General features: G+C 38.0%; 2 protein-coding genes across 2 annotated transcripts; one reads left to right on the forward strand and one right to left on the reverse strand.

The window, feature by feature from the left end:
* Positions 1–7,343: 7,343 nt before the first annotated feature.
* On the forward strand, positions 7,344–8,252 carry LOC130998578 (uncharacterized). Its single transcript, XM_057923995.1, has 3 exons — positions 7,344–7,528; positions 7,620–7,916; positions 8,196–8,252. Exons 1-3 carry the CDS (start codon positions 7,358–7,360, stop codon positions 8,250–8,252), a joined length of 525 nt encoding a protein of 174 aa, XP_057779978.1. The 5' UTR covers positions 7,344–7,357.
* An 11,962-nt stretch (positions 8,253–20,214) lies between these two features.
* On the reverse strand, positions 20,215–21,599 carry LOC130996872 (ferritin-like catalase Nec2). Its single transcript, XM_057922149.1, has 3 exons — positions 21,241–21,599; positions 20,941–21,166; positions 20,215–20,856 (listed from the first exon to the last, which is right to left on the reverse strand). Exons 1-3 carry the CDS (start codon positions 21,573–21,575, stop codon positions 20,485–20,487), a joined length of 933 nt encoding a protein of 310 aa, XP_057778132.1. The 5' UTR covers positions 21,576–21,599; the 3' UTR covers positions 20,215–20,484.
* Between the last annotated feature and the right edge of the window lie 344 nt (positions 21,600–21,943).

The raw sequence follows: 21,943 nt of genomic DNA on the forward strand, positions 1-21,943 counted from the left end.
GCTTCCTTATGGTCTAACATTCTTGCCAATACATTATCTTCGTTTTGCTCCGGGTTGTAATCTCTAATGAAAAAGATAGCTCCATGAGCAAAAGCCCCTGTCATGATGAATCCTGCGATATATTGGTGATGGGTATATAATGCAGCTTGAGTAGTAAAGTCTTGTGCTATGAATGCATAAGCAGGTAAAGAGTACATGTGTTGCGCTACCAAGGAGGTAATAACCCCTAAAGAAGCTAGAGCAAGACCTAATTGAAAATGAAGCGAATTGTTGATTGTATCATAAAGACCCTTATGCCCACGCCCCAATCGCCCTCCTGGAGTCTAGATATCATCGAAGGCCACAAGGGGACCGTACGTAATATTATCCCAAAACGGGGTACTCAATGGTTTTAGTACATTATTAAATAATACATACTGTTTGACAAATGACATAATATCTTAACATAATCAATATTCGCAGCGGAATAACAATAACTTGAGTATATGTATGAAGACATATACTCCACTCTGAGGTTCTCGTCCTAAATTGACAAAAGCTCCGCTTGCACACTACATCCTCGATCACAGCTCAACCTGCACATTTAAAAATACATGCAGGGCTAAGTACAAAAGTACTTAGTGGACACTTGCCGAAATTTACATACATGCATAATATTTTATTGTCAAGCCTTTCAACAGTAGTAATATACGAGGGTTTTCCTTTTAAAGACTCGTATTTACCAAACATAATATCATTTCTTTCATCAATAACCCGCGCAGGTATTTTATATCATTAATCACCATATCAGTAACTCGTGCCGAGAGGGAGGCCTCCCTCTACGGACACTATGATCGGCCAACCCGCTAGATGACTCACGATCACAAGGTGTACACTAATTCCGAAGGGATTTGCGGTCCCATCCAGAATCCGAATTCGATTAACATCAGATAGGCAATTAATAATAAAACATAAAGCATTTAGGCATTGACAATATCATTTAAATTCATAAGCATAAAGTCTTAGCAATTCTAATATATATGGTTTTAATTTATACGTAGAAAGCCCACCTGAATAGCAGACTCACGGTTTAGCTCTAACTCTGGTGCTTGACCTTTAATCCGAGAAAATAAAATAAGATTCTAATTCTCGAAAAATCTCAATAAATGAGGATGCGTGAAATGATTATGCATGACTCATATTCCTTTAATTAAATTATGAGATGATAATCCTATTTAAGGAATTAAAGCTCGTCTTATGAGGTCGGATTATTAATCTTTAATAATCTACTCATCTTAAAATAGTCTAATTCACTTACTAATTAATAATTAGTAAGTCTTAAAATCTTCTCTAATTAAACTTAATAGAATAATATGAAGGCCTAAATAAATAATCAAGGCCCAATAGGAATTTAATTTGAGCCCAAATGAATAAATTCAAAGCCCAATGCATAAATAACATTAAGCCCAACATCAATTAAATGAACTAGGCCCAATTGAGAAAGCCCAAAAATTCGGTCCAACCCGGCCCAAAATTTCGGCCCAAACCCGGCCCAAAATCCTCACTCTCGGTTCTCTCTCTATCATCTCTCACGCCTCTCCATCTCTCTCTTTACCGACAATTCTTCTCTTTCTCTCCCTTTTATCTCCACTATCATGGTTCCTTTATCCTTTTTATAAAGCAAATCACATGCACACACATTTTTTTATCTCTCTCTCTTCTCACAACAAAACACACGCACACACACTTTTTTTTTATCTCTCTCTATCATCTCAAAACAAAACACATGCACACACACTTTTTAAGTATATCTCTCTCTCTTCTCACAACAAAACACACGCACACACACTTTTTTTTAATCTCTCTCTCTCTTCTCAAAACAAAACACATGCACACACACTTTTTAAGTATATATCTCTCTCTCTCTTTTCTCCCAAAACACACACACACACACAGCACGCTGGCACCGGCGACACCGCCGTCGCCTCTCCAGCCTCGTCTCTTCCTCCTCCGCCTGACACCCCCACACAACGCAGAACTCTCCCTCTCTCTCAAAGCTCACGACACGCGCAACGCAGCAGCGCGACATCGCCCTCAACTCCGGCGACATCGCCGTCGAGCCGCCCTCTCTCCCCTCAACCTTCCTCTCTCTCTCACAAAGCTCCGCCGCTGCGGAAGCTCGCCGGGAAGCAGCGGCGATAAGCCGCCGTCACCCACTGCTCTCCCCTCTCTCCGTCCGTGGCCGAGCGCCAACAGCAGGGCCGCCGCCCTCTGGCCTCCCTCCGTCTGACTCCCGCCGACGACAACATGAGCTGACAAAGCTAACCGTCGCCGCTGACCTCCCTCGTAATCTCTCTCTCTCCTCGGTCAGTGGTTGACCACCACCGCCGGACGGACAGCAGCGATGAGCCGCCGCCGCCATCCTCGATTCTCTCTCACCCTCCTCAGTCAGCCTCCATCCCCGACTCGACTCATACCAGAAACAGCAATTACTTCCACAAAAGCCAACATGACTCAAGACTCAAGACTCCATTTTTATCAGCATGCTTCAAATCATCCTTCTACTCTTATTTTCTTTTAACAACAGTCATGCTTTGTATATATGTATGACAGTGTATGCATATGTATTTTTGGCAGAAATGAGAAATCATGAATGAAAAGAAACTTTGCAAAAAAAAAAAAAATAATTAAAATTTACCAGCTGGGATTCGTAGGGAGAATCTGCAGATTTTAGTTAAATAACATATGAAGAGGTGAGTTGGGGATGAGGAATTGAGGTTTAAATAGATTGATTTCGTCAAAGATTTGAATGTGAAAGAAATCAAAAATTTGCTGCTTGTGAAAAAAAATCAAATCTTACGGAAAGTGAAATGGTGAAAGCGTTGAATGAATAATGGGAGTTTGAAGCTGAAACCTTCAATGAAATGGGGTGTTTGTTTATTGGTCTGTCAACGTCTGTGAAAATGGTGATGAAGAGATTTGTTGAATGTGATGAAGAAGTGAAGGAGTGAATGAGACTGAGACGTGAAGATTGAAAAAATAACCAAAATCCCTTAATCATAGGGATTTTGGATGACTTTGGAGGAGTGGCGCATGGGGGTGAATAGTGTAGCAATAACTGGTAGCTGCTGTTCTTGGCAGCAATGGAGGTGGTGGGTTGGGCTTCTCTTTTAGGAAAAATGACTCTTGGGCTTAATTATTAACAAGGAAGGCTTAATTAAAACTAGGGCCCAAAATAATATTTGTCGAGGCTCAACACATTCAAAATAATTAAAGCCTAACTTAGACTTAAATTAAATCATGTAGTATTAAAAATAATATTAGCATATAGAATTAATCACATTCATATAATTCAATTTATGCAATGCACATAAATTCAAAAGACCAAATTTTATAAAAGCTTTTGAAAATAATTTTGTTGGAATAAACTCATTTTCATTTCTCCGGCATAAATCGTCTTAATCTAGGTTCAAAATAATTCTAAATTTAATATAAATAGGCGGGGTGTTACAACGTCATATTCCATCAAATTGAGAGTTGAGTGATACACATACCTTGTGAGATTCAATTGTTTGGAATGTCAAGGTTGATTTTGCTATAGATTGTGTTTATTGGTGAATGTTGTGCTTAATTATTGAGGATTTGAGAATTTCGTTAGTCTTTATTCTTCGGAGGCATCTATGAGCTAGATTTCTTACCCATTCGTGTTATTGATTGTGTTCTTCTCATTATTCGAGGACGAACAATGGATTAAGTTTGGGGGAGTTGATAGCACTCATGTTTCTATTGTTTTTAGTGTTCATATGATGTTAATTTTATAGGAAATTGAGTGTTGGATGATTGTTTTGTGCTTTTATTGCTTTATCCTGTGAACTATGTTACTTGTTCGAACTTTGATAGATTTTACAGGATTTTCGAGATGGAATTTGGAAACGTTGTCAGAAATAGAAGTTGTAGTTTGTCTCAAGAGGAGTTCATGAGCGCAAACGGATCGTAAATCGGAGTTCGGACGAGAAAGTTATGGCCAAAATAAGAAAATTGCGCACAGCAGTGAATAGTGTTGACGGAAATTTCCGAATTTTCGGGAATTTTCGGATTTTTTTATATTTTCTCAGTATTTTCGAGTTCTACACTGTATTTATCTCCTATGCCTATATATAGGTCATTTCCCTGACCTATTAGACACATCTTTTCACATCTCTTCACCTCCTTTCTTTTTCTTTTACTTTTTCAGTTTTACATTCAGTTTTCATAGATTAGATTTATTTCTGCAGATTCAAGCTGTTCATCCAGAATTTCTTCCGGGTTTTATCCATTTCATTTATTTTAATTGCTTTCTTTTTATTTATGCTTTTGATTTATTTTAGTATGTCTGGCTAGTTCGTTAATCTGAACCTAGGGTTTGTACATAGCTGATTAATTATGTGTGTATGATTTATTGATATCAATTTGCCCTCCAACTTGTGATTCATGATTCCTGGTGCTTAATTTCTTGTGAATTATTTGGCCAATAATTTACATGTCTAGTTGTTCGATTTGAAGACTTGAATGCGATAATTGTTCAGCCGATTCAGGAATGCATGTTATAGTAGTAGCCTTGACACTTGAATGGGATAGGTGAAACTATAGGGAGCTATTCTTTGTGTACGCTTGGGAGTTAATTTATTCCTTGGAGTCTTGAATGTGAAGGGGGGTAAATTAATCTACTTTCATAGGTGTTCGTTAGAGAAGCTTGTGAATAGTTCTGTGATCTCTCATCAGGGTTGGATTAAATTGGTAATTGAATCAATAGATTAAATGCATGTAGTTAATTAGTGAAAGTACATCCCTAGGGTCAGAGTCTTTTAATATTTGATTTATTTATCATTGTTTTTCTGTTGTTTAGATTTTATTTTATTAAGTTGAGTATTTGATTCACCGTCTTATTTGCTTCGCCTGTCTACTGTCAGTGTCTGTTTAGGGAATAGTTAGAGTAATTTCGTTTATCAGTCCCTGTGGATACGATACTCGGTTACCAATTTTTGCTACAATTGCACTGTGTTAGTTGCGGTATTTTGTTGCTAATAAATTAGTGATCAACAAGGAACCTCGAAGATTGAAGCCTCAGCCCAAATTCGAATTGCTCTCCAACGGAAGAAATCTTGAGGACGATTTACGCCAACGGATCTATTCAAGAGTTCTCCTACAAATAGCGCTCGAGGATCACTTCAACCTTCACCGATTCAACGACATAAGCTAAAGCTCTGCCGAAATTGCTACTCAGCCTTAATCTTAAAATCCCCAAAGCTTGAATCGAAGAAGATAATTCCAAAGCCAAAATCAGTCACTGCTGATTACATACATTCTCTTAGACCTTAGGCAGAACTCTGTTCACCCAGAAGCCAAAGGTCAAACTTGCTTCAAAGAACTTGTTCTTTGTAAGTATAGTTGGCACTCGTTCAAACCTCCCCCCATAAGAGTGTTTTGAGTGATTCGGAGGTCAGAAGGGTTTTCTGTCTCTGAGAGTCTTAGCACGAGTTGTGTTAAGCAAGAGAAATCCGACGCGAGTGAAGCGTGGGTACTGAAGAAGGGTTTTCTTCAGTGTACGGTTGTGTGCACCCGGCAAGCACACGGTTTGGTTTGCAGTGCACCTGTTAAGCACTTGCGGAGTGGATTGTTGGTCTGATCAACCAACCGTGGATGTAGGAAAGGGTTTTTCCGAACCACGTAAAAGTCTCTGTGTTGTTTACAGCTTTCAGTTTTACATTCTTACTTGTGTTATTTCAATTGATAAATTGAACACTGACTAACTACAAAGAGCAACCATAACCAACAACTTGCTCCACCGAGGCTATTACGAAACTAAGTTTAATTTCCGCTGCGTATGATATCAGTCTGACTGATCTATCTTCTGATAGTCAGGAAGAGTGTTATCATCTCTGTTTTAGCAAACTTGACTGAAGCCCTTACTTGCATCAGTTAAGTTCCAGCAACTTAACTAATAACTCTTTACTGAAGAGCTTCAGTATCAGTCGTCAACCCTGTTTGGTCAAAACTGATTTCAGTAAAACAGGCGTCTTTGTTTGCATGCAAAGTTTCGTTTTGATCTCTGACTGAGATCCCTCTGATTGAGGATTGTTGAAAAATAGCCCACAGGTGTATTCTCCCCCCCCCCATACACCTATTCGAGACCCTCAGGACCTAACAGATGGAAACTGAATTTGCGAGATGGTTCCAATCATACGTTAGTTTTATTTTTCAATTTAAGTAATCCATTCCAAATTGCTTTCCAACCTTTTTTCCTTACTCATCCATTGTTCCAATAGTTTAGGTGGCGAACCCTGTTAATAATGTGACGAATCAGTTTCTTATTAGTCTTTCTAAAGGGCCCTTAACAATGATATCAACATATCCCGGCTATTTTGTTAATGGATTCAAATTTCATACGCTTTCACATGGTACATCTCGAGCCACTATGAATAGTGGAGTGTGCATTAGGGGTGCAGATAATAATTGTGAGCTTGATTATTATGGTCGTTTGGTAGAGGTGTGCGAGCTTGAGTATCAAGGTCTGCCAAAGAAGACAACCACATTATTCAAGTGTGATTGGTTTGATCCGGGACGGAATGGGACATTGGTGCATCCACAATACAAGTTGGTGTCTATAAATCACACCAAAAAGTATGGAAAGTACGAACCTTTTGTGCTAGCAGATCAAGCAATTCAAGTATACTATTGTACTTATCCAAGTAAAACTCAATCTAAAAAAGATTGGTGGGAGGTGTGTAAGATAAAAGCGAGATCTAAAGTTGAAGTACCAACTGAAGCATCTACTGTGGAGGTCGACCAACCCTTTCAAGATGAATTTATGAGCTCAATGCACACAATTATAGATGATGCACCCAACGTAGTTCATCCTAGTGGCGAGTTGATAGATATGGATGATGAAGAGGAAGAAGAGGAAGATACACCGATTAGTGAAGAAGAAGATAATGATGATGGTTATAGAGATGATGATGACTATTAGAGTTAGTTTATTTACCTTTTTTTATGAAGATAATTTATTTCTGAGATCAAATTATTTTTGTCAACAATTGTTAATGGTAAATTTTCTTTGGTTTTTGAAGATGGTGGAAGGAGTTTTTAGTGTGAGAGGTTTACGTGGGAGAGGAGGAGGTTCTAGTGGTAGGGGTGCTCCATCATCCTCAAACCCTACATCATCCACAGGATCAGATGGAGGGATTGCTGCATCTGTACGGGATATACAGCTGACTCATTCACCTTCATCTTCGGAATCAGTTCCTACTGCAGCATCAGAGGCTCCCATCACTGGACGTACTACACTCGTCATACAACATGGGTATAATTTTTATTGTTATACAATCTTATGAATTATTAAATGTTAGTTTTATTACTAATGACTTTGAATGTTAATTGTAGCCAATTACATCCCTTGGGGATGGTTCCAGGCACAGTCACTAAGATTTTCAAGCAAGTTCAAAATCCAGAAGGTTTCAATTGGAAACTCACTCCACCTGCTATCAAGACATCGTACTTTGAGGAATTTAAGGTACGAATATAATTTAATTCAACTTGTTTAACAAAATACATATACATATTAGTTAGTGTTTATAAATATATTTTGTTTGTTGTTTGAATAGAAACATTTCACATGGGATCCGGCGATAGAGGCAGATGTCTATAAGCTTTGGTTAGAGGTTGCTGCGCAGAGGTATAAGGATTTTGTTTTCGACATTAAGAAAAAGAAGAACAAGAGGCCTTCTTTTATTCACGAGGATCACTGGCCTAATTGGCTTAAGTACTGGGACTCTGATGAATTCAAAGCTAAATCAGAGATAGCAAAAAAGTGTAGGATGTCTGAGCCTTTAGGTCCTGGAACCGGTCAAGTGAAACACAAGGGAGGTTCGAGGTCTATTCTTCAGTATGCTGAAGACGTGGTACGTTGAAATTTTATTCATATTATCTTTTTTCATTGAAATTCATAATAATAATATCTATATTTGTTACATTTTTTAATATGCTAAAAGGAAAGGTGTGGAGCCGACTGAATATTTCTACGAGGCTTATGAGATCCTTCATAAGAACAAGGATGGTACTTATACAGACGAGAAGTCTAGACAGATTGGAGTACGTAGTAAAGTATTATAAACGTATTTAAGTATTATTTTTATTGCTCTAATTCTCAAATATAACTCGTGATATATATATTATTGTAGGAAAAGATGCAGGAATTAGTTGTTTCTCAGAGTCAGCCTGTGGATGATGATTCTTGATGAGGAGTAATACGTGCAGAGCAAGGGAGTAACCTTTATCAGAGGAACGGACCTCGCCAGAGGAACAGGTGCCGCCAGAGAAATGGCACGTGTCAGAGAAATGGCCTCCGCCAGAGAAGCCACACCTGCCAGAGAAATGGCCCGTGTCAGAGAAATGGCCTTCGCCAGAGAGATCACCAAAAAAGCGGAGAAATCTCCCGTTTGAAGGCAAATTTACTCTTATACCCTCGACCACGCGAGGCGCATGTTCTCGCAATGGATTTACTATTTTGCCCTTAGCTTGTAATATATAAATAGCCATGCATATACCCTTTGTAATCTACGCTATCTTCACTTGCAATACTACAGCAATCAGACTTTCGTGCTCTCAACTTTGCTTCTCTCTCTCGATTTTCTAAACAACACTAGGTATAACTCATAATTTACAACAATTCACCGACAAACTTTATACCCGTCTAATTATAATTCACCAATTCTGATCCACCAGAGATCGATATGAACAAGGTGTATGTGGAGGCTGTTGGTGGACTCGACAAGAAGAAGAAAATGTTTGGAGTTGGTGGACTTGCAGCCAGCTATAGGAGTAGTGAGCAGTCGAGTGGTACATCTCAGTTCCATGGCCATATTGTCGATCCACAGCGACTTGTAGACATGGAGCAGCAGTTGCAGGATGCCTTAGCGGAGATAGCACGACAGAAGAAGGAGATGAGGCAGAAAGAAGAGCAGACCAATGCTCGATTTGAGGCTCAGCAGCGTATGTTCGAGGACGCTCAGCAGCGTATGCTCGACTAGATATTAGCTAGGCTTCCACCTGGATCTACGGGACCCACTCCACCCACCGGACCTTCATCTTGATTATTATGTTGTGATTATGTACTTTGAATACTTGACTATTTCTATTATGTTTCTTAACACTTGAATATTTTGTTATGTTATGTTATGACTATATATGAATGATCTTTTAGAATTTTAATATTTTATTGATTTTGTGTTTTTGATGATTGGTGTATTGATAATATAGTAGAATAAAAGTGTATAACAGGACGTCGATAGCTGGAGCAAATTACAATTTTTTTTATTTTTTTAAATCAGCGACGGAATTTAAGTCCGTCGCTAAATATAGAGAGGATAAATAACGACGGAATCGTAGTCCGTCGCTAAAGTGGACCAGCCGAACAGTGATGGAATTTCAGTCCGTCGCTATTTACGATGGAAAATTCCGTCGCTAATGACTGAAGTCGCCTTTGTCGTCGTTTTCCCCCCGACGGCCGCGCCGTCGTTATTTCCATTCGAAAATTAGCGACGGACCAAAATTTCATCGGTATTCAGTTTAACGATCACTTTTACGACAAAAGACGGCCTCCGTCGGCCGTCCGTCGATAATTGAAAATAGCGACGAAAATTTGGGGATTAGCGACGAAATTTTCCGTCGCTAATCGCCCAGTTTCTTGTAGTGCTGGTAGACTGTTAGACTCTTTTCCAGACATAATTACTTTCGGTAAGAGGATATACTATAGCTTATATCCTTCCACCATTTTTTTAAGGTACTATAGCATCATCAAGTTTCAATTTTTAGGGATAATGAAACAAAGTCTGTTGATAAGACGTTTTTTCTTCAATCAGTAAATTGAGAGTTCGAGTCATCTAGAGAGTTAGAGTGTGAATGCATTTTTTCTTTTTTTGGGTAGTAACAAATTAAAAAATTAAAGTTTCAACACTTAACATTCTAAATTCATATATTATATAGATTTAAATTTAAATTTATTATTATAATTATTATTTCGGGATATAAGAATAATTATGTTGAATGTAATACTACGGATATCGCTATTGGGTAAGATGACAAAGGATTATAGTGATGTTTGGGAGGCGATTTGTTTGAATCGGTTAGTGATAAGTTCCAATTTATAGCTCACTATTAGTTTCTTTCTTTTATTTTATTTTTCTTTTGTTGCTATTTTATTTTGTGTTTTATTATTTGTTGAAATTAAAATTATAAAATTAAAAATATAAATAGATGACTATAATAATTAAGAGTATATAGGCTGGCTATATTATTTGATTATTATTACATTAGAAAATAGAAATGAATTACTATAATTGCGAAAAAAATATCATAAGTTGATCACATTGCATTGATGGATTAAATAATAGAATTATATCATAATATATTATATTAGGAATTACTGAAATTATAATAAAAAATATAAAGGAATGACTATAATTGTGAGAATAATGTGTCGATCGATTACGCGATGAAATCATAATATAGCCATATAGGGTATTATAATATGATGAATTGGTGAACTTTAAATAATAAAAATATAAATTTAAAATGAATGAATGACTATAATGGTGAAATTAATGTCATAGATAGATTTAAGAACTCGAATAATGTCATACGTGACACATCGATCGATTACTAAATTAAATTATACTATAGGACATTATGTTACAATAAATTAGTGAACTTGAAAAAATAATAGGAAGGGATAGCTAAAATATTTAGAATAATATCATACGTTAACTAGCTACTTTCTTTGATTATTTCATAAAACTATATGTTAATTAATAAATAAGAAGTAACAAATTAGTGAACATAAAATTTATTAAACATAAATGTATGACTATAGTTGTGGGAATAATGTCATACGTTGAGTACATCAATCGATAACTCAATAAAAATATACTATAGGACAATATATTATAGTAATAAATTAGTTAACTCGAAATAACAAATTAATTTTTTTTAAATAAATATAATTATGAAATAATATCATACGTTGAGAACATCGATCAATTACTCAATAAAATTATACCATAATAAATTTAATGAACTCAAAATTAAAAATATAACATATGAAGGAATTACTATAGTTTTGAAAATAAATTAATAAAAATAACAAAAAGAAAAAAACAAAACACAAATGAAAAAGAAAATGGAAAGGAAAAACAAAACAAAAAGTGTTACTCTTGTACTATAGTATACTAGTATGCCCATCCATGCAATGCACGGCGAATATAACAATAACCGGCATATTTAAATAAATAAGTATAAATATTAAATCAAATAAAAAATATAAATAAATGCAAATTATGTTTTAAAAATAAATAAAATAATTCATATAAATTACTCAATAAAATCTCGAATTTAAAAACATAAATTTTCAATTTTGTATAAAGTGTAATGATAATTATACTTATTAAATAATTTTAAATTTTTTGATAATGAAAATTAACATTACACATTATTATTATTATTATTATTATTATTATTATTATTATTATTATTATTATTATTATTATTATTATTATTATACGTCATAATAAATAAATAATTATTTTCGTACACAAACATAAATAAAAAGTTGTAAGAAGAGAGAAAATAAAATATATTAAAGTTATCATAATTTATTCATTTTAAATTAATTTTTGATGATTGTTTGTATCTTATTAAATAATTTGTCTCAAACTTAAATTTAAGATGCATATTCTTCATTAATCAAATTTGATAATCTTTAGAAAAGGATTAAATTATTTGAAAAATAGAGATAAAAATAGTTTTAAAAAAATGGGAGAAGAGAAAGAAAAAAAGAGAGAAAAATTGGAGGAAAAAAAACTCTTCTTTTATACTCCCTCCGTCCCCAAAATAAGTTCCTCTTTGGGGACGGCACGAGTTTTAAGGAAAAATGGTAAAGTATATTGATAGTGGAGAAAAATATATTATAATTAGTATTGGGAGTGGTGAAAAGGTGAAAAAAAATGTTATAATTAGTATTGAGAGTGGTGAAAAAGTGAAAAGTAAGAATAAATAAAGTATTACTAGTGGTGGGGTAGTTGTCCAAAAATGGAAAGAAAGAAAGAGGAACTTATTTGGGGGACGTCCCAAAAAGGAAAAAGATGAACTTATTTCAGGGACGGAGGGAGTATATATTATATAGATTATATAGTTTGTACAATTAAATATTGGAAGAATATTGTGACATTTTTTAAAGGATATTTTTAAAAAGTAAATCGTAGTATTATCTTATCCATGAATTTTATTCTTGGAAACCGAATAAAAATGAGTGAGAGAGTGAAAGGTGACGGAGAGTGGAGGGTGGTGAGGAGGAGAGGGGTAGGTTCAACCCGTCCCGAGCGCTTTCCGGTGAGGCATCCAAATAATCCCAACCTTAGGTCTTACCCTAAAACTCAGACAGCTGCTGAAGTGAAAGGAAAAGGGATCGATGAGAACGAAGTTACCTTCTTTTTCAAAAATTTCCCGGAGGGTACCTGGTTCGAAACTCTAGAGAGAAGATTCAACAAGATTGGGAAAGTCATCGACATCTTCTGCCCAAAGAAAAGAGACATCAAAGGAAAACCTTTTGGTTTTGTTAGGTTTGACAAAATTTCTGATAAGGAACAGCTCCTGAATGATTTGAATAACATCTGGCTGGGTAGCTATAAACTTAGGGCTTTTATCCCTAGATTCGAAAGACCCGCTTTAGGTGTCTCAGGAAGTAGACAGGTGCAAGGGGCTGCTGTTGGAAATCAGGGGAAGAAAGTGGTCGACATGAAAAGGAGAACGGCGCATGAAGTTCCAGAGAGAAAGAGGGAAGCTATGAAATCCTTTGCGGAGGCTGTGGGTCGTACAACTAAGGGTCCCACACCCCCTGCAGATGAAATCTTTGGTTTCCAACCAAATGAGGAGGAGATTGAGTGGGCCAGGAACTCTTATACAGGTTACGTTAAATCTGAATTTGAATGGGAGGATTTCGAAGAAGAAATCAACAGTGAATGTGCATCCCTTCTCAAAGTCTCAACAATGGGGGGAAACCTTGTGCTTTTACAAAGTCTGAATCAAAAATCGGTTAAAGAGTCGCTGGAGGGTCTAGATGAATGGTCTAGTTTCTGGTTTGAATGGTTACGGCCATGGTCGTACGTCGATGTTTGTACTCAGAGGTCGGTATGGACCAAATGGTTTGGCGTTCCGCTGCAAGCTTGGAATACTCGTTTTTTTTACTCCGCGGGAGCTCGATTGGGTATGGTGCTGAAGGTTCATGAAAGAACAAAGTCAAGAGATCGCTTGGATGTTGCCCTTATTCAAATATCGACAGGCTTAGCCTCTCTGAATAGAACTTTTGAATGCAGAATTGCAGAGGCTCACTTCAAGATTCGAGTTGAGGAGATCAGTGATCAGGAGGCCAACGGATTACCTCAGGCTGAAGAGGAGTTTTTGGAATACGACGATGAAAGCTCGGAGGCTGAAGACGTCGAGGATGGGGTTCCAGTTGCTCCGGCAAATGCTCAAATCGGCGGTGATATTTTTTCACAGGGAGGTAGTGTCAATGGAGTGCTTGTTGCTCAACAGCCGGAAACCTCTTCGGTTTCTGCTCCATGCGCCGATGACGGTTCAGCTCCCGAAGTTGATTGCACGCGTGTAGTTAATACACAATCATTGGGGACCAAGATTCCTCAGACAACTCTTACAATTATCGAAGAGGTTGGGGCCCCACCAGAAAAATCTGAGAACAAGGAAGGTCCGTTTACAGACTTGTGCGGAGATCATAATCACAGCCCATTGGGCCTTACCAATCTCTTTCCTTTAGAATTCTCTGGGCCCAATGGTGATGAAGTGGGCTGGACCAACTCTAATCAGGAAGAATCAAGTGAAGCGGAGATTATTTCAGAAAGCAACGAGCCCAATTTTTCTGGAAGAGGGTCCCAGTTGGAACAACAAGAGCACTTTTTGCCTAAGTTGGTCAGACAATCTAAAAGCTTGAAAGGGCACAATTTGACTCATAAGAAGAAAAAAGGAACGGAGCCACTTCTTAAACTAGGGCTCCGACGGTTCTTGCAGCCTAGAAGCAAGAAGATGGGTTCAAAATTAGATAACCTCAAAGAGTTGGAAGGAGCGGGGAATTCTCCAATACATCCTACTGAAGACTCGGCGGAGGCAAGATGTGTGGTTGCGGAAACAAGGAACCAAGAATCAGAAGACACGAGTTTGGATACCCTTCACCGAGAAGCTGAGGAAGGTATTAAAATCTGGGAATTCGGTAAAAAACTTGGGCTTCATTGTCTTCACCAAGATGAGGAGATTGCAAACCAATTGGCGGAAGTAGCGGTTAGAGAAAGAACAGAGGAGTCCCTGAAACGGTGTCATCAATGAAGATGGTCTCGTACAATATCCGAGGGCTGGGGAGTAAGATCAAGAAAAGAGAAGTCAGGGAGTTAATCCAGAAACAGGGAATTGACGTTTGCTTTATTCAAGAATCAAAGCTGGAAAAAGTTTGTGATTTGGATTTAAAAAGTATTTGGGGATCGAACAATTTTGCTTTTGCATATCGCCATTCAGAGGGGCGTTCCGGGGGTTTACTTTCAATTTGGAATCCGCAGGTTTTTTCTTGTTCAAGCTTCTGGGATTGCTCGGGAGCTTTGGTTGTCAATGGTGTGTGGCTTTCTGGAAACCTTAGAGGGGTTTTGATCAATGTGTATGCTCCTCAGAACTTGAAAGATAGAGAGATTCTCTGGGATAGGCTTGGAGTAGTGGTTAATCAAAACAAAGATGAGTGTGTCTGTATCGCAGGAGACTTTAATTCTATTAGAACTGCTAATGAAAGGGTGGGTAGGGGGGGCCTCCCTCGGCAAAGGACATGGAGGCTTTTGAAGAGTTTATTAGGAAAAATGAATTGGTGGAAATTCGTCTGCAGGGCAGAAGGTTTACCTGGTATCAACCCAACGGATCGTGCAAATCGAAACTTGATCGTTTTTTGGTTAATGAAAATTGGTTGTCATCTTGGCCTTCTTCAAGAGTCAAAGGTCTTCAAAGAACAATCTCGAATCACTGCCCGATCCTGTTAGAAACAAAGGTGGTCGACTGGGGTCCGAAACCTTTCCGCTTCATCAACGCTTGGTCTAGTCATCCGGATTTTGAGAAGGTGGTTAACGCCTCTTGGCATAGGGAAGGAATTTCTGGATGGAGCAGCTTTGTTTTTAAAGAGAAATTAAAACGTTTGAAAGCTGATCTCAAGAACTGGAACAAGGAGAGCTTTGGGCAGATCGATAAGAACATTGAAAATCTGAAAGAAGAAATTCAAATATGGGACGAAAAAGACGGTAACGCTGGGCTAGAGGAAGAAGACGTCATTAAGAGGAATGAAGCAGCGGCAAAACTTATAATTCAAATGAAGAATAAAGATAGCCTCATCACTCAAAAAGCACGAACCCGGTGGTTGGTTGATGGAGATGTCAATTCTCGGTTCTTCCACAAGGTGATTAATGGAAGAAGACTCAAGAATGAGATTTCAGGCCTCGTTGTTCAGCATGATTGGATTGAAGAACCAACAGAAGTTAAAAGAGCGATTAAATCGCACTTTGAAGCACAGTTCAGAGGTAGAGATCGAATTAGACCTATTCTTCCCGATGATTTTGGTGTGAAGCAACTTCCAGCAGGTATCAGAGACTGGCTTGAGAACCCTTTCACTGAGGAAGAGATTAAAGCAGCCGTTTGGAATTGTGAGGGGGGAAAGAGTCCCGGTCCCGATGGGTTTAATTTTATTTTTATGAGGAAGTGCTGGGAGACGATCAAAGGCGACTTGATGGAGGTCTTGAAAGAGTTCCATTCAAATGGAAAGCTGGCAAGAGGTTGTAATCCTTCTTTTGTTGCTTTAATTCCGAAGAAAGAAGATGCTGTCGAACTCAAGGACTTTAGACCTATTTCCCTTATAAATTGTCTCTACAAGGTCATCGCCAAGGTGTTGGCTTCTAGACTAAAGCAGGCGGTGCACCTCATTATTTATGATTGCCAAAGTGCCTTCATTGAGGGAAGGCACATCCTTGACGGCGTGATCGTCCTCAACGAATTAATTGATGATGCGAAGAAGAGAAAGAAAGGTACCGTGATGTTTAAAATTGATTTCGCTAAGGCATATGATTCTGTTGACTGGTCCTTCTTGGATATTATGCTTGCAAAAATGAACTTTGGGCCCACTTGGAGACGTTGGATTTCAGGATGCCTTGGTTCAGCTTCGGCCAACGTTTTGGTTAACGGAAGTCCTTCGGGCGAATTCTACCTTGAGAGAGGTCTTAGACAAGGTGACCCTCTTTCACCTTTTCTTTTCCTTATTGTGGCTGAAGGCCTTAATCTCTTGGTGGAAAGAGCAGTTCTTAAGGATCTGCTGGAGCCGGTCTCGATTGGAAACGGGGAAATTAAGATTTCACACTTGCAGTACGCTGATGATACGATGTTCGTTGCAACTGATAAGAGAGAAAATGCATGGGCCTTCAAATGCATTCTTAAGCTTTTCGAATTAATGTCAGGCTTAAAGGTTAACTTCGAGAAATGTAGGCTGGTGGGGGTTGGTATGACAGATGACAAAAATGAAGAGATGACAAGGATTCTAAATTACCGGCTCGAATCTCTGCCCATCAAATATCTTGGTATCAAAATTGGCTCGTGTCTTTCTCGCACGGAGGACTGGCTGTTTTTGGTGGAGAAAGTTAAGAGGAAAATTGAAAAGTGGAAAAATATGAAAATTTCTTTTGCCGGAAGGGTTACTCTACTTCGCTCGGTCCTGTTCTCTATCCCTATCTACCAACTGTCTTTCTCTATTCTTAACAAAAGAGTGTTATCTAAAATCCGATCTATTATGTGCAATTTTTTGTGGGGTGGGGGGGTGGAGATGAGGAAAATTCATTGGGTCAAATGGAAGGATCTTTGTTGTGATTATAATCAAGGGGGTCTTGGCCTTAAAGATCTGGAGTGGTTCAATAAGGCCTTAATGACCAAATGGTTATGGCGCTATCTCACTGAGGGTGACTCTCTTTGGGCTAGGGTAGTTCGGGTTTGTAGAGGTGAAATTTGGTGGGATGGCGATGGCTTTTTTACTAAAGGGAGCAAGGGGCTGAGGTCGGGGTGGTGGAAGAAAGTCTTGAGTTTGAGTTGGGGGGAAAATGGGAAATGGCTGAGGGAGAACCTTGAGGTTGTGGTTGGGGAGGGCGAGAGTTTCTCTTTCTGGGATCAAGTTTGGGTTGGAGAGAAATGCTTTAAGGATATTTTTCCTAGGCTTTTTCGCATTAGCAATAACCAAGAAGGGACTATTAGGAGTATGGGAGATTGGGTAAAGGGGGAGTGGAGATGGAATCTGGGGTGGTCAAGAGAGCTGAGGGGGAGAGAACTTAGCCAGCTCCATAACCTTTCCTTGTTGATTGGTAATGTTGAAATTTATGCAGGTAAACAAGGTGGCTGGAGGTGGAAATCTGATTCAAAAGGAAAATTTTCAGTTAAAGCGGCATATGGTGATATTTGTCAATCCAATGGTAACAACAATAATGAGAAATGTGATCGGGAGTTCTCCATGATCTGGAAAGCAAAAGCACCTTTCAAGGCAAAAATGACAGCATGGAGACTTCTGAAAGGAAGAATGGCGACCACAGACAATCTCCTTAGAAGACAAGTTCAGCTGTCGACTTTGGACTCGGCTTGTGCTCTCTGTAACACACAGGTTGAATCCACTGATCATCTGTTCTTCTCGTGTAATCGGACAGCCGAGATTTGGTACTCTGTTCTTTCTTGGATTGGGAAGACTTCGGCTTTACACACCAAAGCGAAAGAACACCTCGGTGCCTTCAGTTCCATTGGTGAAAAAGCAGATTTTGATATTCTTTTGAGTATTTGGATTTGTGTTATTTGGTGTGTGTGGAAAGGAAGGAACGAATGCAAGTTTAATCAAGGTAGTTGGAGTAAAGACAACATTTTGGCTGAGATTAAAGCGAGAGTTTGGGGCTGGATTTCTGCTTACAAGCTGCCGACTTCATCCTCTGATTTTAGATCTTGGTTCCTGGGTGAGCAAATTATTTCTAGGCCTTGAATTTCTCTATGGAGTCCTAGCGTTGGAGTTGTTTTAGTCTGTTTGCTGGTTTGCCTTTCGCAGGCTCCTTTCTGTTTTTTTCTTGCTCTGTAATCCGGTACTGCTTGTGCCGTGTTTTCCTTTTAATTGATGAAGTTTTTTCCGTGATAAAAAAAAAGGTAATAAATTTTGGAGGGCATTATACAGTACTCTATATTTTTTTCTACATGATATGCCCCTGACGATAACGGTTTGTCTTCTCATTCTCTCCTTAATTACGGTTTGGGTTTAACCCACATCAATGGACCTCTTGTATTTAAAATTGCGCTATGTTTCATTTTCAATATCCAATATGCAATTCTATTTTTATGAACGATCATTTTATTTTCATAGTCATAATAATTACTTAGAGAAATATAAAACGGAAGAATCATGTAGAGTTTGGTTGGATTCATGCAGATATATACACAAACATTGAGTAATTGGTTTGTAGCCTAGTTGGCGTGCAGTCTCTTTTCTTTATCATATTAAATGTAGCAATTTTTGTCAATGATTTACGTCTTAATTTTGCAATATGACATGAATATTTCTCTATCCAATTCCTGACTATGCATCTCTTAAAACGTGAAGGGCTTACATTTTTGTAACAAGTATAAATGATTGTCCTATCTATTGGAACTAACGTATAAATTGGAGTTTTATCGTGATATTAATTTTTGGCTTTCTATTTTATTTTAATCACGCCCAAACAGAGCATTTAAGTACATTATGCATTTAATGGACTAGATTCTTACTAACTTCACCAATGGGCTAGTTTTTTTTTTTGACTTGGGGGAGTTGGGGAGGGGGAGCAGTGGGGTTTGAACTCGGGACCTCACTGTTCACACACATGAGGTCGCGCTAGTTAATTAATTACGTAAAGGAAAGTTACTTTCCAAGTATAGTTATTTAGTAACACTAAAAATTAAAAACTAGTATTACATTAGAACATAGTACTTCATCCATCCTTAAAAATTATATTATAGTAATTTTCTTTTTCATTCGTTCATAAAAAAATATGTCATATTTATTTTTAATAATAAGGTCAACACCATTCTACTTATATTTAAAATGAGATTTTTACTACACTATCAACTCCATTTATGTTTTATTAAAATTTGTATCAAAAGCTATGTGCCATATTTATGGTGGGTGTTCATAATAGCAATTTAAAGCTTTTTACATGAGTACATAACCAAAAGGCCATAATTAATGCGTACCAATGTATATAATATATATATATGTATATATATATATATATATATAAATTATTTGTTTGCATTTAAATTGAAAAATCATTCAGTAAAGTACATTTAAATTGCTATGCACCGTAGCTGCATAAAACTGGATGGGATTCAAGTGTAAGTACCATATTGTATGCGTCATCACCGTGTCTCATTAGTATTTATTATAATAATAATTTTTTTTATGAAACTAAATTTTATTTTAATATTACGTTTTTTTACTTAATTTATATTTCAAAAAAATAAAAATTAATAAAATTTATAATTGCATATAAAATACTGAACTTTTATGTACTATTAAAATTATTGAACTATTAATTTTTTTTTCATTTGTATATTCGCTCATTTTCCAATGTGGTAACATGATATAAATAAGCTCATTTGGAATAAGTATGCTTGTGTGGCATAAATATGACCACATAAAAAAAAATAGAACCAATGTCGTACTGTAGAGTTGGATGAAAACGACATCGTCTCAGGCACAAATTTGGCCGAAAAATTGGTGAGTATGTAAAATGAGAAAAATTTATAGTTCACTAATTTTACTACATATTTTGAAATTTGTATACAAAATGAGAATATGTTGAAAATTTAGTAATTTATATGCAATTAACCCTAAAATTTATATACCTTAATTTAGAATTCATCAAACAAAATTTTTGAAAAATAGGATATAATACACTGAATCTCAAATGACATAATACATTACATGTATAATAACATCAAATGTAATCGTCTATTACATAAACTACATAGCATATAAAAATTCACATAAACGATCATCTAACCATCATGGGCAAGCATAACGTGTCCGCTATTGATGTGATAATTTTAATTAGAATTGAGAATTAACATAACTTACTTCAATTAAAATTGTCATATTAGTAGTGGGCATGCACATTATGCTTACCCACGATGGGTAGATGGTGGTGGGCATGCACGCTATACTTGCCCATTAGATGGATAGATGATCGGTTAAGTGAAAATTCATAATTATTCTTTATACATATAAAATCTTATAATGTAAATGTCACAAGTAAAATTTGGTAGGTTTTTACTATTTTATTTATTGACGATCACCTTAGACACAATAGAATATGGTATAGAAATGATAGGAATTCATGAAAGGAAGTCTCTGGCTATCTTCCCGTTGGCTCCCTCCGGGAAGAACCCACCGGGAACGTGCTCGTCTCCGGTGCCGTACAGAATCCTCAATAGCTCCGGCGGAGTCCTGCTGTAGGAGAGAGAGTTGGCGTCGGCCGACAGCACGTTGCTCTCCGTCCGGTTCTCCGCCCCGAGATACCGCGGCACAATGATCCCTTCATCTTTCACCCCACACTTAGCCAATCTGTTATTCACCTCAGAAATCCGCGCAGTGAACTCCGCCACCGTGTGATTGTAAGGCCGCACCACCTCCGCCGCCCGCTCGTACAGATACTCCCTTATCACCGCGTCCTGCCCCGCCTCCACCCCCAACAGCCGCGCCAAAAGCTGCCCCAAATCAACATACCAAATCATTAATTAATTATTTTACCAAGAAAAGTAAAATAGAACATGTGTAGGAGCACTAATTACGGCTTTGGAGATATCACCGACGAGGAAAGGGTTGGCGGCGACGTAGCCCACCAGCCCTAGGTAGGGCAACGCGTAAGCGCCGATCATGTAGCTGAGGGGGTCGCGGTAAGGGTCGAACGGCGGCTCCATTTTGCAACCAAAGGCTCCGTCGAGAAGCTTCGCGAAGTTGTCGGCGCTAAGATCCATCAGCGGCCGAGGAAATCCGCCCGCCGTCCTCACGATTGACCTGCGCCACTTAGCAAATCCAACTTTGATCTTCTGCAAAGTTTACAAAATTGATACGTCGATAGCAGTTGTTACCTGATGTGGCCTATTTCTTGCAGGCCGAATTCTCCGATCATGTGCTCGGTAAGGGAATCGAGATTGGCTTTCTGCGCGGCGGCGGGCGGAGGGCCGCCGTTGACGAGCGCCGGCGCGGCGCGATCGAGGCCGTAGCCGAAGGCGCCCCAGAGGAAAAATTCAGCTTCCAAGTACTCCATGTTTAATGAAAACTTGAACAAGTCCTTGTCTCGTCGGGTCACTGGGGTTTCATGGGTCGGGTAACCCGGAGGGCAAACCGGGTCGGAGCTCCTACTTGGAACAATCATTATTAGCATCAATATGGCAACGGCAATAGGTGTTGATACAAGCGCCATTTTTCTTTTTTCTTTTTTGTGTGTTTTTTTTTGTACAATTTGGTGTTGAATAGACGAGAGATAGATGATATTTATAATTACTACTCCTTCTGTCTCACTCTATTAGTAATAGGTTTGTTTTCCTTTTTGGGACGTCTCAGTAGAATTATTTTGGTGTGGACCACATCACTTTCATCCTAAATAGTAAATTTCTTAATCTCCCTGCCCAGAAAGACAGAAAGAAAGCGAGTTTAGAACTCTTTTTTCAGATAACGTAGAAGACTTTGGGAGGCAATAGATGATCTTAAATGAATAATCCAAGCTTACGTCAAAATCTACGGGTGGTTTCCTGTAAAACCGGTTTCACGGTGAAATCGGGTTCACAATAA

Source organism: Salvia miltiorrhiza, chromosome 8 (genome assembly GCF_028751815.1).
Source record: "Salvia miltiorrhiza cultivar Shanhuang (shh) chromosome 8, IMPLAD_Smil_shh, whole genome shotgun sequence".
Classification (NCBI taxonomy): Eukaryota; Viridiplantae; Streptophyta; class Magnoliopsida; order Lamiales; family Lamiaceae; genus Salvia; species Salvia miltiorrhiza.

Coding starts and splice junctions, on each gene's coding strand:
- LOC130998578 (XM_057923995.1), top strand. CDS start 7,358: ATGTTAGTTTTATTACTAATGACTTTGAATGTTAATTGTAGCCAATTA. Junction 7,529..7,619: donor CGTACTTTGAGGAATTTAAG/GTACGAATATAA, acceptor TTGTTTGAATAG/AAACATTTCACATGGGATCC. Junction 7,917..8,195: donor TTCAGTATGCTGAAGACGTG/GTACGTTGAAAT, acceptor ATATTATTGTAG/GAAAAGATGCAGGAATTAGT.
- LOC130996872 (XM_057922149.1), bottom strand. CDS start 21,575: ATGGCGCTTGTATCAACACCTATTGCCGTTGCCATATTGATGCTAATA. Junction 21,167..21,240: donor CAAGAAATAGGCCACATCAG/GTAACAACTGCT, acceptor TAAGTGGCGCAG/GTCAATCGTGAGGACGGCGG. Junction 20,857..20,940: donor TCGGTGATATCTCCAAAGCC/GTAATTAGTGCT, acceptor GATTTGGGGCAG/CTTTTGGCGCGGCTGTTGGG.